Source organism: Marmota monax, unplaced genomic scaffold (assembly GCF_021218885.2).
Source record: "Marmota monax isolate L192 unplaced genomic scaffold, Marmota_monax_Labrador192_F-V1.1 WCK01_AAM20220418_F8-fsc00028, whole genome shotgun sequence".
NCBI lineage: Eukaryota > Metazoa > Chordata > Mammalia > Rodentia > Sciuridae > Marmota > Marmota monax.
The window spans coordinates 15,144,745-15,161,237 of NW_026694779.1; the positions used below are offsets into that span (position 1 = coordinate 15,144,745).

The window sequence follows — 16,493 nt, forward strand, 5'->3', positions numbered from 1 at the left end:
ATTTATACATATTTATACATATTTATATAGTGAGATAGATAAATATGTATATTTATATAAATACATATTTATATATACATGTAGATACATTTATATGTTATATATATACATGTACAATTATACACAGATGTATATATATATATATATATATATATATATATATATCTAATAAAATAAAATTCTGCCCAGTGAATCTGGCACCTTCAGAGTAGAGAAGCAAGCTTAGCCAGGGCTGGCAGGCTCTCCCTGTGTGGCTGCATGGGGCGTATCTCAGGTGTGAGGGCCCTGCGGTCTTTGTAGAGAGCACTCTGCAGGCCAGACCTAAGTGACCTCGCCTGTATTCTAATAAAACTTTATTTGTGGCTACTGAAATTTAAATTCCAAGTGATTTTCACATGTCACCAAATCATCTTCTGACCTCTTCCCAAGCATTTAAATAAGTCAACACAGTGTTTCCCTCCCAGGCTGGGTTTATGGGCTGTCGTTTGCTGACCCGTGATAGACAACGTCCCAGTTAGTGGTTTTCCAAAGACCTTCATGTGTTAAGGCACATCTCAGACCTGTCACCAGAGGTGATGCTTCCTGCTAGGAAGAGGGTCTCTTCCAGCAAAACCCTTGATGAAGGTGTCTTCCTCCTTGGGCTGGCTGTGTGCGCGTGGGAGTGTGGGAGTGCTCTGTGTTTTATGTCAACTTGCTAATGTTTCTTCAGGGGTGGGAAATATGTTTCTGAGCCTCAGCCACCTTGGTAAACGTGCTAAACGTAGCGCTACCTGGGCCTGAAATATAAGCACCTGCCATGAACTTGACATAAATAGCTCAAAAGTGGTAAATGTGCTACCTGAACAGTGTGTGCAGCACAGGTGGCCCTTAGTTACCTCGGGTGGAGTGACGTAGCAGAGAGGGAAGCCGTCCTGGTGGAGCTGGAGGAAGGGAACGTGTCCCCCGAGTGCCCAGGGTCCCAGGAGGTGGGCACGAGCTGCCAGACCTCACAGGCTCCCTGAATTCCCAGAAGCAGCCATGGCGAAGCCTGCTGACCCCTGGGGATGATCTGATCAGGCATGGGTGGGGACAGGGCCAGCCGGGGTGCAATGCGGCATTGCCTGCCACCCCTGGGTCCCTGGGTCTGCTAGCTCACAGACCCTTTAATCTAGCTGGTGGAAGGAACAGGGATGTGAACATGCTCGGCCAGCTCTTGGGTGGGGTTTTGTCGTCACCCTGCTCTGTGACAGCCTGGAGCCCCCCTCCACTGTAACCAGTGGCCAGGGCTCTAGGGCTGAGCAGCTTACCCTGGGCCAGGTGCTTGTCAGGTCCATCTTGAACCCAGCATTGTTTCATCTCACCAGGAAGCACCACCAGAGCTGGCCTGGGCCTGTCTCAGCTGTGGGTGTGCAGCTTGAGTCAGAGGTGACACTTTCTGCTGGGAAGAGGGTCTCTTCCTACATTCACGTCCTCCTGCGTGCCCCCCCTCCTGCTCCCCTTCCCTCCTTCCTGCCTCCTTCTCCTCCTTTCTCTTTCTCCTCTCTCTCCCTCTCTCTCCCATGCACAAAACCAGATCCACACACTTATTATCCTGTACCCAGAGTGTCCTCTTTCCTCTTCAACACTGCGCCCTAGGACTCCTCTTTCCGGCCATGATGGAGGCACCATGGGGAAGAGCAGTCCCAGGCCACGGCCCGGTTCTGCTGGGATCCAGTGCTCTCTGGGGCGGGGCAGTGGGGTCCGAGGTGGAAGGACATGGGTCTGCTTGGACACGTGTGTGGATGGACATGGCTGTCGAGGGATGGTGTCAGGGAAGGGCACCAAGCCAAGAGCGTCGCCCTGGGGACCCCATCTGCAGTGAAGTTGATACGAGCCTCGTGGTTTCCTGCATGTGATGGAGCCAGAGATCTCTACATAACCCTGAGTCCGAAACTCCGAGTATCCCTTTCCATTTAAATCTAGATCATCCTAGTTACCTTGTACAGAAAACTAGTGCTCACCCTTTAGCGGTGACTTCATAGCATGTTGTATGTTCTAATCGATAGGATTTTAAAACCTCTTGTTGGGACCTGGGTGATGTCTATGTTGGTTTTTATTTGGGGGGTTCATTAGTATTTTACCTTGCTCCGACTTTGGTAACGAGCCCCTCTCGGGGTCCGGGAATCCCTGCGGGTGACCTGTGAGGATTCCGATGCATTCCTGTGCTAGTGGTGTCTCCCGGGGCCACATCTTTGAAGGTCTTCATCTGGCTGCATGTTGGATGCGTGGAGCCCTGGCAGCCAGTTTGCAATCTCCATCTGGTGCCGCTCACTCTCCAGCGGGGTGGCTGAACCTTCCCTCGCATCCACTCCAGTTCCTCAACGCTTTCCCTCCCTGCGCCTGGGCTTGGCTCTGCTCCTCGGCTGGGCTGTGTGAAACCACCTGTAGGAGCTGGGGCTTGTGATAGGTGGCTGTAAGTTCCTGGACCCTGGGATGGGATTGGAAGACACCTGGCATCCATAAGTGATTCTGATTTTCCCTCCAACCAGTAAAATAAGCCTGAGGATTCCAGCACCTCATGTGACATGCACAGTCACCATGTGGCCAGCTTGGTAAACACTGGTTCAAATGACCTCAGATTCAGGTGTGCCACCATCTTTCCACATTTCCTTCTGAGCACGTGCTTACAGGAGCACAGCATGTGTGGATGTTTTCCTTAAAGACACCCGGAGTCTTGCCGCTTGCTGACGGCTGGGTATGGCTACCGTGAGGCTTGTTACTTAAAAGCCGAGCACCTGTTCTCCAGGATCGGGTGACAGGGGGCAGGTGGTGTCCGCCAGGGGGGGCAGGGTGTCCTGTCCTGCTCTCCCTGCTGGTGGCCCCGCATGGCCCATCTTCCCCCCAGCGTTCCTCTGTCCACCTCTCCCGCCAGCTCCGCGCCCACCGTCTGCCTTCCCAGATCCAGCTGGAGCCTTCTCTGCCGCTGAGTCTCTTAACGCGGGGACTCTGATGGTAGCACTTAAGACACCGAGCAGTTCCCTTCCTGCTTGAAGAAGCCCCAAAGCCCCGTGTGAAGGCGTCCAGGGGACACACGTGTAGGAGGGGCTCTGCTCCCGCAGGCACCTTGCACAGGGGATATAAATGAAATCTTCACGCTGCCCACTTTACACCTACGCGTGTACTGAGCGTCTCCAAGGAGACGGGGAACCCGGGGTCCGGCCGTGGTGGAGCTTCCTCGCAGACGGCAGGCTGGGGCCCAGGCAGGGCTCCCAGGCATCTTGGAGTACATGTGGCCCTCACAGGCAGGCCTGCTCAACTGTGCCTGTCCCTGCACAGAGAGGGAGCCTGGGCCTGCAGCTGGTGGGCTTCAGGGGTGAGTGCAGTGTGCGTGTGGGCAGGCGTGGGCCCCACAGGGACTTCTCCCCCAGCGTCTCAGGCTCTTATCATGCTTTCCTGTGCTCTGTTTCTACACCTTCCTTTGCGCCTCTGAGATACAGAGGCTGCCCTCAGCCTTACACAGTGCCTTTAAGAGGCTCAATACAGTTGTGCCACGAGGAGCCTGGGTTAGTGTGTCTTTTTTTGGGGGGGGGGGGGTAACCAGAAATTGAACCAGCCCCCTTTATTTTTTATTTTGAGACTGAGTTGCTGAGGCTGGCCTTAAACTTGTAATCCTTCTGCCTCAGCCTCCCAAGCTACTGGGATTATAAGTGTGCGCCACTGTGCCCGTCATGAGCATGTCTTCTTGAAAGAACTGCTCGTGAAGGTCCAGCCTTCCTCAGCACCTGCTCCTGAGGACAATTGCCCTTGACCACCCTGTTTCCTGTGCCCAGTGTGCAGGAATCCCTGCCACCTAACCCTCCGTGACTTCGTCTTTACCATTAGACTTCCTATACCTGGACACGTGGTTCTCACCACCCGTGAAGTGACTCCTCTTCTTTGAGGAACCCGCTTCCCTTGGAAGTGCTTTGTGCTCACTTTGGGAGCCTGGGCCACACCTTGTTCAGGCCGTGGCCGGCTCTAGAAGTGCCTCTTCCAGGGGAACCAGAGTCATTGCCGGGGAGAAGTCGCTCTGATGGGACCCTCCGGGGACCCTGTTTTCTCTCTGCACTCCTCAGTTGGGACGTCCCCTCCACGACTCCATTCTTGGTTCGCAGCTGGCTCCGCCGGAGAAGCTGCCTTTGGGTGGGAATTTGCAGCACAGCGCCTGCTCACCCACCTCGGTTTTGTGCGCTGATCCAGCTGCCAGCTGTTCTTAAGTCTTTGACAGCAAATATCTTTGTGATGGTTCGATAATGACACTTATTTCACTTGAGCTTTTATAAAAAACATCGGCTTGCCCTAAGTGGCTCCCCTTACAGAACTCTCCCACTGTCCTTTTACCTGACCCTGTGCTCAGGCCACCTCCCTGACTCTGCCTTTAAATTGAAACTGTCCCCTGTTATACACTTGAAAGGGTGATGTAGACGTTGGGTTGAGGTGGCTGGAGGTGAATTTGCAGGTTTTCTCTCCTGACATCCAGTGAGATTGTCCTAGGAATGCCTGGCCAGTCCCCGTCACCCCATCCAAACGACCGTGTCCACGGGACACGCTTTTCCTGTCATCCCACTTCCCTCTTCCTCTGGCCTCATGGAGTGAACGTGTCACTTTCAACCTGCGTTCCCAAGTGTCCCCAAGTTCCACCAGAGAATCTGGGAAGACAGTGGTGCCGCCCACGTGCCCCCAATAGCTCTCCTAACTTTCCGTCTTTGCCTGCTAGGTTCCTCAGGAGCTGGCCACTCGTACTTCAAGCGTTGTAGCAGGTTTGGGGTGGGATAAAGCGTCCGCTTACTGGGTCACTGGGCTTGGGGGCTGTGGGTGAAACTGGCCCAGTGCAAGAACCTGGAAACAGGCTCTGGAAAGTTCTCAGCACAGACGGGAGGGAGGTGTCGTCTGCCATTTCCTGTGCCTGGAAACGGGAAAGGCAGGGCCAGCCCTGGAGTAGGCTTCCCGGACCCTTCTGTGCGGCAGTCCCGGTCCTGTGTCCTGACGGGTGTGTTCTTGTCCCCTCTCGCAGGCTCTACAAGTGGCCAGACAGCTCCTGCAGCAGCAGCAACAGCAGCAGCAGCAAGTTAGTGGACTAAAGTCTCCCAAGAGGAATGACAAGCAGCCGGCCCTTCAGGTAAGTCTCCTGCTTCACCTCATGGGCACAGCACCCTCTGGGCGGCTCCTGGGCAATTCAGAAGGGAACCGCGTTGAGAATTGCTGATCGTGAAACAAGAGCCTCTGCGGACGGTGAGCTCTCAGTGCGCCAGCAGAGCGTGACCTCACATGGAAAGTGTCGAGTTGAGCAAAAGGGTCGTTCTTGGTAGCAAGAAGAGCTACCCTGGCCACGCGCCGGGAGGGTGGGCATTTGCAGGTGTCGGGCTGGTAAGGACAGAGCTCGGGTGGCAGTACCGGCTGATGGTGCTCAGACCTGCCCTGCCGTGGTCATCTAGACTAGGAAGGGGGTGATTCCCCTTATGTCCAGCACAGTAGTACTCAGAGGGACATGGTTTTTTACTGCCCCTGTGGCCAGTGGGGGTCATCTAGCAGTGGTTTTACTAACATGTATAAATTGCCCATATTGATGGGTTCAGTGTATTCATGTAAGAACGGAGCACGTACTGACCCAATCCAAGCGCCCTTCTTTTATGACCCTCTAGCCCTTCCCAGGCTCTAGTAATCACCGTCCACTTTCAGCTCAACTTGTTTTGTTGTTCTTTCCACAAATGAAAAACAACATTTATCTCTGTGCCTGGTTTCATCCGTTTAGCTGCAGTGACAGGATTCCGTGCTTTCACACACACGTACACAGGTGTGAACACACCGTACACGCACACACCCCGCCTTTGCCCACTCAGGTGTGGATGGGCGTCTGGCTGGCGCTGCAGCGGAGGTGTGGTGCAGGTGTGTGATGTGCTGAGTTTCTTTCCTGGGAATCCACACCCAGGAAGGGGAAGTCTTGCAGGTGTTCTTCCAGAAACCTCCACCTGCTTCTCCACTCGTTGGCTTTGTGTCCCATTGTATAAAAAGGTGGCTTTTCCTGGAGGCCCCTCTTTTCGGTACAGGCCAGGGCTCCTGATTAATGGTCTGCATTGCCCCCCCCCCCACAGAGCGCAAGATTATTTATTGGCCCAAAATGTCAGCAGTGTCCAGCACCCTCACGGGGCGTGGTGCCTGGTAATGGCATGGACACACCCTCCTCTCTGGATGTCTTTAGAGGACTTCTGAATCATCTGTTTAAGGTGGAAAGCAATTTTATGCAAAGGTGACAAGAATGATTGTTTTAACCGGGCACCAGTGGCATACGCCTGCTTTGGGAGGCTGCGGCAGGAGGATCGTAAGCTTGAGGCTATCCTGGGCAACTTGGTGAGAGCCTGTCTCAAAATAAAAAATATAAAAAGGGCTGGGGGTAGGTGTGCAGCTCAGTGGTAGAGCACCCCTGGGTTTATCCCTAGTAGCACACACACACACAAAATTACTTTAGCAACTTCTCAGTTCAGTGTATTGAGGCCAAGGGGTTAATGGAGTGGAAGCAGAGAGCTCATAAAAATCTGATCTAGATTTTTGAGTTGGAGGTGAGAATTATAACAAAAATTTCAAAGAAACCTGACTTGGGATGCTTGTGTCCGTGCTTGGGATAGGGCCCTGGCAGGAACCAGGTGTTGGACAGTGCTTTCAGAGCTGAGGGTAAGGACCCCCAAATGGGAGGTTTCTCACCCTGGAGATGTCGGAACAGAACGCACAAGAGGTGACAGGTGGCTTACCTTGGTGCCGGTTCATTGGATCATGAGATCGCCTAAATTCTTGCTTGGGTTGAATTTTCGTGGGTCAGGATGAGCTGAGGTCCATTTCCAAACACTGGACCTTGGGCTGCAGGTTCTAGTCCTCTAGTCCTCTTTCCGCTGGGACAGCTGTGCTCTCCAGGAAGGTGCAGGGCGTGGGGACACCTTCCTGGAAGAGTCTGGCTGCAGCTTCTCTGTTGGCGGAAGCCTCCTGAAGGCCTTGTTTAGTAAACCTTTGGCAGCCCGCAGCCTGCCCGCACGTGGGAGTGCAGGGGACGTTTTAATGAGGTGCGGTGCCACGGGGCCCGTGTCAGGTGCTGGGGGACGTGCTTTGTTGTGCACATGTCTTAAGAAGAGCTCCAGAGGATGAAATAGGACTGTGTTGACCTTTCGGCTGTGAGCTTATTTGTCAGGATTCAAATAAGTTGAAAGGATCAAATTGAACAGTTTCCGTCGTCAGACTGGGAATTGTGTTTCAGAGGTCAGCGGTGGAGGGCAGCTGCGGATTCCAGAACATAGTCAATTGTTGGTACATATTCAAGCACCGGGCCATCTCCTGCAGACAGAGGCGCAATTAAAATTCTAATTTATTAATGTATACACGGAGCCGGCCCAGCCTGTCACTCAGTGATTCAAATGACCGTCCATTCTTTTGCCTTCCTCTTGGGAGCTCTCCCGGCCTTAGAAATACCACGAGTCCTGTTGAGTTTATCAGGCCTCAAGTGCACTGGGAAAATGACAGTATACTATTGGGGGGAACGTCTTCCACGTTGGAGAGCTCCACTTAGAGATTGAAAAGAAACACACAATCTGGCTGATCATATCACTCCCCGTATCAGAGAGCATTTCTGACTTTTTTTAATACTAGATTTATATTCCCTCCGACTTGCTTTTTAAAAACATATGGCATTTTTAGGTAACTTCTTTTCCAAGAGGGACAAAGTTCCTCTAGGGGCTAAATATGTGAAGTCAGTTTGGGGGGATTTCCTCCGGGGAGAGGGGGGCTGCTGCTTGCCATCCACAGAGCAGAGTGTGGGGCGGAGAGCTTCAGGGTCCTCAGCAAGGCCAGTGTCCAACCCTGTCACCGGCTGCAAGGGCCCAGTCGTGTACAGCCAGCAAGAGGGGCAACCTTGAACGCTGATCTTACTAGAGAAGATTATCTGGAGTCCTTCCTGAACCCTGAAGTGGTGGAGTGGACCCGCAGAGAACTTAGATCCACTTTAAGAATGGGCAGGGGAAGGAGGGAGGGTTGGGTCACCGGTGTGTGTGTGTGTCCCCTAGACTATTGCTAGACGTCTCCTCAGCTAACTGGTAGGGGCATTCCGCAATTTAGAGAGGCTTGTTTCTTGGCCAGCCTTCCATAAACATCGCTTCCATAAATATCGCTCGCCTCGGCCACAGGGCCTGTGCTCTCTTTATGAAGATACGTAGGTGGACTGGCGACTCACGGGAGGAGGAACTGTGGCATTTAAATCTCTCCCACCTGCCACGTCCTTGCCGGGGCATTTCAGCCGGCATCTGAGCAGTGTTCATCTCTGATCTCCGGACCCTTTATAGCTGTGCCGAGAGACCTATTTTAGCAAATTTCAGATCTTCTGCATGGAGGAAGGCTTGACAGGGGAAAAGGATTTGATCTGCTGATAGCTTGGAGAGGAGAAAAAGAAAGAAGGAACCTAAATCCCCCCATACACTGCGGCTCATATTTTAAGCACAGCTCACACTTCCCTGTGCAGTTTGGCAGGCTCTCTGGTTTCACAGGCTGATGATACAAACAAAAGAAGAGAGAAAGTTAGGGAGGCTATAAGTGGTTACTCGACAGAGATCATCAGCTCCCGCAGGCGAACACCGTCACCATGGCCTGGTTGCAGGGGGAGGAGGGGTGGTGGGGACAGACCGGGTTCTTGGCATCGCCTTCTCCACCAGATCTGAGCTGGTCCCATTCTTGGGTGACAGCGTGGTTTGTTAATGAAGAGGGGCATGGCTGTGGGGTGGGGAGAGAGCTTCCTGAGACCTACTCTAATTAGTAACCTCCATTGCCTATTATTTCACCTGTTAATTTACTTTGCAAAAATAAAAAATATATTTTTTTATTTTTTAACAAATGATCCAAATGAAAATTGAAAATTGGCCCCCGTCATCAATTCAGAATCAGAATGGCCTGAGTTAATGAAGTTAAACCTGTTAGACATTTCAGAACAGCCACAGTGCCCTGGTCGTTGTGCCGGTGCTAGTACACCGAAACTATCCAGGATACAGAAGACGAAACTACCCAGGATACAGACCTTGCCTTCAGCAGGCTTCGGATCTGGGAAAGAATTAACAAGGTTTTGCTAGGGGGGAAAAAATCATAGGTGGGTAAAAATAGTAGGTTCTCTTTTATAAATACTTATATACTTCTGAACATTGCTTGAACGAGTGAAATAAATGCTTCACGGTGCAGGTGTTCTCATAACCTGGAAAATGTGCGACTTTACTGGCTGCAGATTAATTTGTGAGTAGATGAGCAGTTTTATTGATCAAAGTTTGGAACTTTGACCACTGTTTCTGGGTAGTAATTCTTTTTGGTTCTTTAAGCGTTTTTAGTTGCTGGCAAGAGTACATAAACTGGAAGGAAACCAAATGACACATTTTCTCTTAAGAAAGTAAAAGTACATGTGTATTCTGGCACCTGGAGGTTAGAAAGGAGGTGGACCTGGGAACTGCTGCCCCAGCCCTCTCAGGAGGCGGGGTGTGCGGCCGCCCTCTGCCCTTCCCTCCTGCCTGCCCACTTCCTTCCAGGGTTAGCTCATGCGCATGGCCTCCTGGTTTGGGAGCCATTTCCCCCCGCAAGGCCAGCCTCCTGCCCTGGGAGGCTTGGAGTTTAACGAGGACTCCTGCTTTAAGTGGCAGAGGTTAAAATACGAGATGCAGCAGGTTTGTTTGGTAGCATTTTTATTTGCAGTTATATAAAACATGCTTTGGGCAGCATTTTTGCATTGCGTTAATGCCACTTGTGATCTTACTACCTCGTGCCATTTCCCCGTTAGTCACCAAGGAGTAAATGGCTAAGAGGAAGCCCTTAAAGGAGACTACAGTTTTTTAAGGCAGAGAGTGAAACGCAATGGTTTTGAAATACTGACCCTTAAAACACACCCCACTGCTCTTGATTGGTCAGGTGGGTCCTTCAGGAGAGGGAGGCAAGGCAAATGTTTTTAATGTGTAGAGTTAACGTCCACAGTCAGCGTCCCGGGCATTTTTTAAAGTTGACATGAAGAGCTGAAGTTTGGGGTCCTTTTTTAAAAAGATGTCATTGTTGCCCCAGGACTCTGGAGAATCCCAAAACCATTCAAATAAGCCTTGATAGGGAACAGTAAGGCAGAAATAAGGCCTTCAAAGTGGTCATCAAGGCTTCTAGATTGACACACTGTTAAAATGGTAGGAAACCTGGCTTTCCAGAACACAGTCCGCGTCTTTGGTTTCCATTCAGTTGTCAGCGCGTCCTCAACCTGGAGGAGTCTGTCGTGGAGCCCAGCTTCCGAGTTCTGATTGAAGAGCTGTTTTTCCTACAAGTGGTGTTTTGTCCTTGCTTCCAAAATTCTGATATCAATTGTGATGAAATCAGTTAGACCATTTTGATATCACAACTTCCAGCTGTCGGGGGGACCACCCTGTGTCCCAGTGTGCCCAGGAGAGCATGGCTAATCCCCACGCTCGGAAGGATCCCAGTTTGGACGTTTGATCAGATGGCCACCTGACTCTCATGTTGGTGAGGTTTCTCAGGTGGGATGCTGATGTTTTGTAGACGGTCAGGGCTGTATGTCCTTATGCAAAAAGCAGTAGCTGTGGAATGTTGATTGGAGCTTCCCGTGGGTCAGCCCAGTAGCTATCACAGAGCAGACTCTAGCCTCAACCTCATGGAGGAGGCCAGCGGACACGTAGGCCAAGGGACTGGCCAGGGCACACGTGGACAGTCACAGCACAGGATGGGAAGCCAGGCTCTGTGGGCCCACAGATAGTGCCCGGGTGGCCAGGAAGGCAGATATTGCCTCAACCTCTACATGTGTTTGCACAACACCTCCCGAGGGTCCTGTTTTCCATATTACCATCAAAGCCATGGCAGCGAGACCCCACCCCACTGAAGATGCCCAGATTTCCATGAAGAGACTCAGGTGGCAGCCAGGTGTGTGTGAGAGGGTGTCTGTGTGCTGGGCAGTGTCCTGAGAGCAGGAAGCAGCAGCCCACAGTGACTCCTCCTTCCCGGGCTGCCATGCCCCTTGAGCGCCCGTGTGTTGGAACACGGATGACCGTGTTGCCGTGACTGTTGGGCTCGGGGGTGGGGAGGGACGGGGGAGAAAACATACTTGACTGGTCAAAAACGTGTAAATTGCTGACAAAATGCCACCTGTAATTAAGAGAGCTCCTACCATCTTACCTTGTGGTTTACACCTCCAGTGTTGGAGGAGGAGCGGCTCCCACCTCGCTAATTACCATTATCACTGAATGCTGGGGCTAGAGTCATTAGTCCCGTGTGCATTTAATTAGAGGAAGGCTGAAATTGGATTTAACTTATTACTTTTTCATGGATCACCTCCTTGTCATCACTTGAAATTGGATTGCAGCCCCAGGTAACTAATTATGAGAGCCACAGGATCAAGAGGGAAAAAAAGGTAATTAGGAATAACACCGTCGGACCCTTGCTGGTCGTCCACTTGTGCTTCGGGAACGGGAAAAAAGAAAAGGAGAAAATGGGAGCCGTGTTTTGTGGAGGTGCGGACGGGGCAGTGGCAGCCGCGCAGGGTTGCGGGGCACTGTGGCAGAGTGTCACTTGTGGTGGCTCCTGGTGTTGCCACATCGTGGGTCACAGCTGGCTCCCTCCAACCTGGGTTAAGCCAGGAAAAGCAACAGCAGGACCGTAGGTATGGGGCGCCCTGACAACCGTGCCTTCCGGGGACCCCCGGGTACCTGAGGGCAGCAGCGCCGTCAGGAAGCCTCTGGGCCCGGAACCGAGTCTCAAGCACGGGGAGTTAGGGTGCAGCTAACCCGCGGATGTTCCAGGAGGTCCCTCACAGCTGACGGGAGCAGGACCCACAGCCCGGAGGTGTGGGGGTGTCCTCGGGGAAGGCCTGTCGACGTGTCCAGCCTTCAGTTGGCTTCTGGTGTGTTCCTCGCCAACACCCCCAGACGCTGTGGGGGTCCCCTGGCCTCACCTCTCCTCCGTCCTCATGGAAAACACTTGACAATAAGCCTTATTGTCCCCATGTGCCGAGCAGCATCGGAACTGCCAGCCGTCAACTTCATTGACACCGTCTGAAAAGACGTCGCTGACAGTTGGAGGATGGGAAGCGCGTTGGATTTCAGATTCCCCGGAACCCAGTGGGGCAAGGAGAGCCACCCAGCCTGGCTGAGGGTGATCCCACGACGAAGTTCTGAGCTAGATGCCCCTGCCAAGGGCGTGTGCTCAGAGACAGAAGGGAGGCAGAAGGGTCACTCCTAGAGAAGGGGGCAGGGTGGTGGGCAGTGGTTGGAGGTGTGCCCGGGCCAGGGTCCCTGCTGTGGAGAGAAGAGAAGCCGCTGGGTCTCCTGTGGAGGTGAATCACCAACAGCTGTGGTCTCCTTAAGTTGTTTAAAGTTGGTTTTAATGTCCTGTTAATGTCACCAAAAAATGGTGATTCCGTCTTGGGTGACTTTCCAACCTGGGTGAGCCAGACATGCCGTTGTTTCTCAGTGTGAGGGGAGTGTGGTCCTCCATGAGCCCGTTGCTCGGAGGCCGCTCCGTTATCACTCCCCGGGTGACAAACCCCCTCCTGGACCTGTGGGTCTGTTTCCTGTGTGAGCCTCCTAAGCCAAATCTCAGGACCCAAAATAGTAATCATCGAGTGTAATGCCGAAAATTAAAAGCTTTCCCCCTCCTTTTTTGGAACATCTTAAGTTGATTTAGGATTTTGTACACAATATTCGTCTGTGGTTGCAGGGGTCATTCCGAGGTCAAGTGATGGAGTGTTTTCCATTTTTCCATATGAGTCTCCCAGTGTGTGATAAAGCGCACTCCCCCGTCTGTGAGTCTGCGGGATCCCTGACGGGGCACAGAGGTCAGTTCCCCGGGTGGGGTGGCCGGCCTCGGTCGGCTACTGTTCTCTGGCTGTGCGAGTGTTTCCCCGTCATGCCCCCACCTCCCTGAGACTCATTAGCACACAGCACTGGGCCCCGTCCAGGGGTCAGGAAACTGCCCGGAGCCGAGAGGAACAGCGCCTGGTGTAATTCTCTGGGCCAGGAAGAAGGGACAGTGGGCACCGTCGTGTTCCCACCTCGTGGCAGAGCCAGTGGGCATCCTGGGGCGGGTATGGGTCCTTGCCCAGAGACGCCTGGGGAATGTCCAGTGCGGAAGTTGGATTCCCTCGCCGTTATCTCTTGGGCACTCAGACGGGTGAGAATCTGGCTTAGATCAAGCTGGCCGAGCGTGTGCTCTCCTCGGGTCAGGGTGGGGCTGCGGCGTAGGTCACGGTGTCTCCGTGTAGGGGCTCCATGAACGGGGTCTGCATGAACCAAGGCACGCACTCGTGAATGCCCCGAGCCCCAGGGGCTCCCACGTGGACCTGTGGCCCCAGAGAGACTGGAATTCCTCCTCTTCACTTCCTGCCAGCGCTGACCTGACAGCTATGGTCTCCTTAAAGTTGTTTAAAGTTGGTTTTAATGTCCTGTTAATGTCGCCAAAAAATGGTGATTCCGTCTTGGGTGACTTTCCAACCTGGGTGAGCCAGACATGCCGTTGTTTCTCAGTGTGAGGGGAGTGTGGTCCTCCATGAGCCTGTTGCTTGGAGGCCGCAAGCCCCTCGGAGGCCTGAGTGGTGCTTCCCAGGGGCCCTGGGAGGGGTGAGGTATGTCCTTATTTCCATCTTACAGATGAGCAGGGGCCATGCAGCTGGCAGGTGGCAAAGCTGGACCCCGGCCCACAGGGGCTGGCTCAAGGATCTGTGCTCTTAATCTCCTGCACTGTCACCCAGCTACCGCCTGGCCCCGGCCCACAGGGACAGCACAGGGCCATGCTGGCCACAGGCCGCTTGCTAACCACCGCACCACACCACCTCCTAATTTGGACACATGCTGATGGGCGTCTGTGCAAAATCGTGCTTGTCATTGAAGTCTGTACTTTCTAAAGGGAAATGACGCTCGGGGATGAGAAGAAAGACGGGCATTACTCAGGGCTGCAGGCAGCTCTGCGCGGAGCGCTCTGCAGGCAGCTGTTAAAACCAAGCAGCAGCTTGGGAGACGTACGTTTGGGGGGTTTGTGTCCACGTGATCGCGGTAGTCGTGAGCCCGTGTCACGCCTGGTGACGGTGTTGTGTAGCCAGGCCTTTGTTACCGAGCCGTGACATCATGAGCCAACTATTATAAACAGAGCCGGGCCGAGCTTGCTTGTGTAACAGAAGATGGGGAACTTTTATTAAGTTTGTTTTGCTTGTCATATTGTAAAAATTTATTATGTGCACTGTGTGTATTGGAAACAGATTTGGGCCATTCTGTCTAAATGAAGTCATCGGCCCCTCCAGCCTGATTGTGGTGGGGAATAATTGTCATACAGCAGATGCCTGTCATATCTACTCGCTCTCGACTTTCAAGAGAATGCAGCCCCTGTTGAACTTGGGGTGGACGGGGGCTACCTCGCTGTTGGGACAGCTAGGGGCCTGCGGTGACGACCCAGTGAGTGACGAGCCGGCTCCCTCGTGGTTTCTGAAGGGTCTCTGGTGGCTGCCCTCGACTCGCAATGTCCCTTCCACCGAAGGGAACAGACTTAACTACTCCAGGACCAGGGTCTGCGGCTGCCAGGACACGGTTGGCCAGGAGCTGCCCATTGTCCCTCTCCGTTACGTCCCAGCAGGTCGCTCTGGTGAACATCCAGGCAGACGGAGGCCACGTTTCCCGTGCCCGAGGGGGACGCGGGTGTGAAGGGGTCCTTCAGAACCTCGGCTGCCCCTTCCCTGCAGCCGCTGCCCTGGCCCTTCCTCTGGCTGCCGGTCAGTTAGAACCAGCTCGCGTCTTGGGGTCTCCTAACCAGCCCCTCTCTCCCAGCCTCCCTGGTCCAACTTACCTCCTGGCCATCCTCCCGATGTCCCGGGGTCGGAGCCCACGGCCTTCACTTGCCGGGCAGGCGCTCTGCCGCAGACTGCGCCCGGCCCGCGGTTTCCTGAGCTGCTCCCTCGGCTTGGTGGCTGGGCCTCCCTCCTGCTGGCCTCCTCCTGGCCTCCACCCTAGGTGCTGGGCTGACAGAAGGCTCCAGGGATGGCAGCCTGGGACTCCTTCCTAGCCCCTGTGCCCCGCCATCTCTTTCCGCCTCCCAGGTCCCCCCTGGGAGCCCAGGCCCCTCCTATCTGTGCTCATTGCCACCTGTAAGCCCCGTCCCCGAGCCTGTCCGGGTCCTCCTCACTGCCTGTGCCTGGCTCCATCTCCGCGCACCAGCTCATCAGTGGCCACATTTCTCCTACAGCGGTCACTCGGACCCCCAGGCCTCCCTGGCCACAGGCCTGGGGTCCTCTCTGCCCACTGAGTTCCCTCACCATCACTGACCTGCTGTGGGGCCAGCCCCCTTCCTCTTGTGACCCCCACCCCGTCCTGTCTGGGTCACCCGTGCTACCCTGTGTCCTGGATGGCCCTTGTGGAGACCTTCCAGGCCCCCGCCCCCAGTCCCTACTGTCCTCGAGGCCCTTGCCCCCACCTCTTACCACACAGGTCTGAGGTACCCAACTGTCCGTTCCTACTTCCTGCATCCTGTCCAGCCTCCATCTGGCCTCCAGCCTGGTATTAGATAAGGTGACAAGAAGGTTCTGTAGCCGCCATCCTGGGGAGGCAGCAGGGACTCAGCGTTGTCATTCCTGCGTAAGGGGGTGGGATCTGCACCGTCCACCCAAGACCCCCAGGAACCCAGACAGTGACGGTGCCGTGCTGTGGCTGCCATGGTCAGGGAGACCCTGGCCATTAACTCCTGCCTGACGTTCCTTCCAGGGGGCACCTGTGCCCATCTTCCTTAGGGAGGGACTCCCAGCCACCGATGTGAAGTGTCACCCCCTGCCCATCCTCTGCCCTGCGGCCCTGCTCTTCCTGTGCCAGGGCTGCTGTGGGTGGTGGGCAGGCCCATGGCCTCCTCTCTGGGAGCCTGCATGGGGAACCCTTGTGCCCAGGAAGAAGCCCTTCTCAGACCCGCCAGGTGCTTTGGCAGGACGCAGTGACGCTGTCTGGGGTCCTCTCGGTGGTGGCCTAGAGGGTCCTTGTTTGTTCTGGAAACAAAGCCCACGAGTCTGAGCCTCGCAGAGCAGAGGTCCTGGCGCTGTGTCTCTGGTGCCAGGTGAACTGGCCCTGCCGGGAGAGGCCGGGAGGAGTGGGCACGCCACACACCTAGCTCTGGCCAGGCTGGTGTGGGCTCCTCGGTGCCACCGTGCTGAGCACCTGTCCCAGTGCAGGGGCACCCGGGTCATTCTCTGTTCGAGAAGGCCTGAGTCTGTGGTAGCTCTTGCGTAGATGTGCTCTGTGTTCTCCCCGCTGTCCTCCTGTGAGACTGAGCAAGTCACATTCTTACCCAAGGCTACCTCTCTTCCTGATCAGATCGCAGGTGTGACTTGTCCTTTAAAGCCACCGTTCGGGCCAACATGCAAGTGCAGCAGGGTGGTTGGTGCTTTTTGGAGATTTGTGTGTTGGAATGTCCCAGGGGGAAGAGGCAGCCTCACTTTGCAGGAATAGCAGGTCCTCGTCAGTCCTGGTGAC

The 16,493-nt window shown here is 54.2% G+C and overlaps 1 protein-coding gene across 9 annotated transcripts in view; it reads left to right on the top strand.

The window, feature by feature from the left end:
• The window catches only part of Foxp1 (forkhead box P1), a 528,005-nt gene that overhangs the window by 391,982 nt on the left and 119,530 nt on the right, over positions 1-16,493 (top strand). For all 9 annotated transcript variants that reach the window (XM_046425582.2, XM_046425581.2, XM_046425575.2 and 6 more), the window contains one exon: positions 5,012-5,116. In XM_046425582.2, the coding sequence (XP_046281538.1) occupies positions 5,012-5,116 (105 nt within the window). The remainder of the gene's footprint in view (positions 1-5,011; positions 5,117-16,493) is intronic.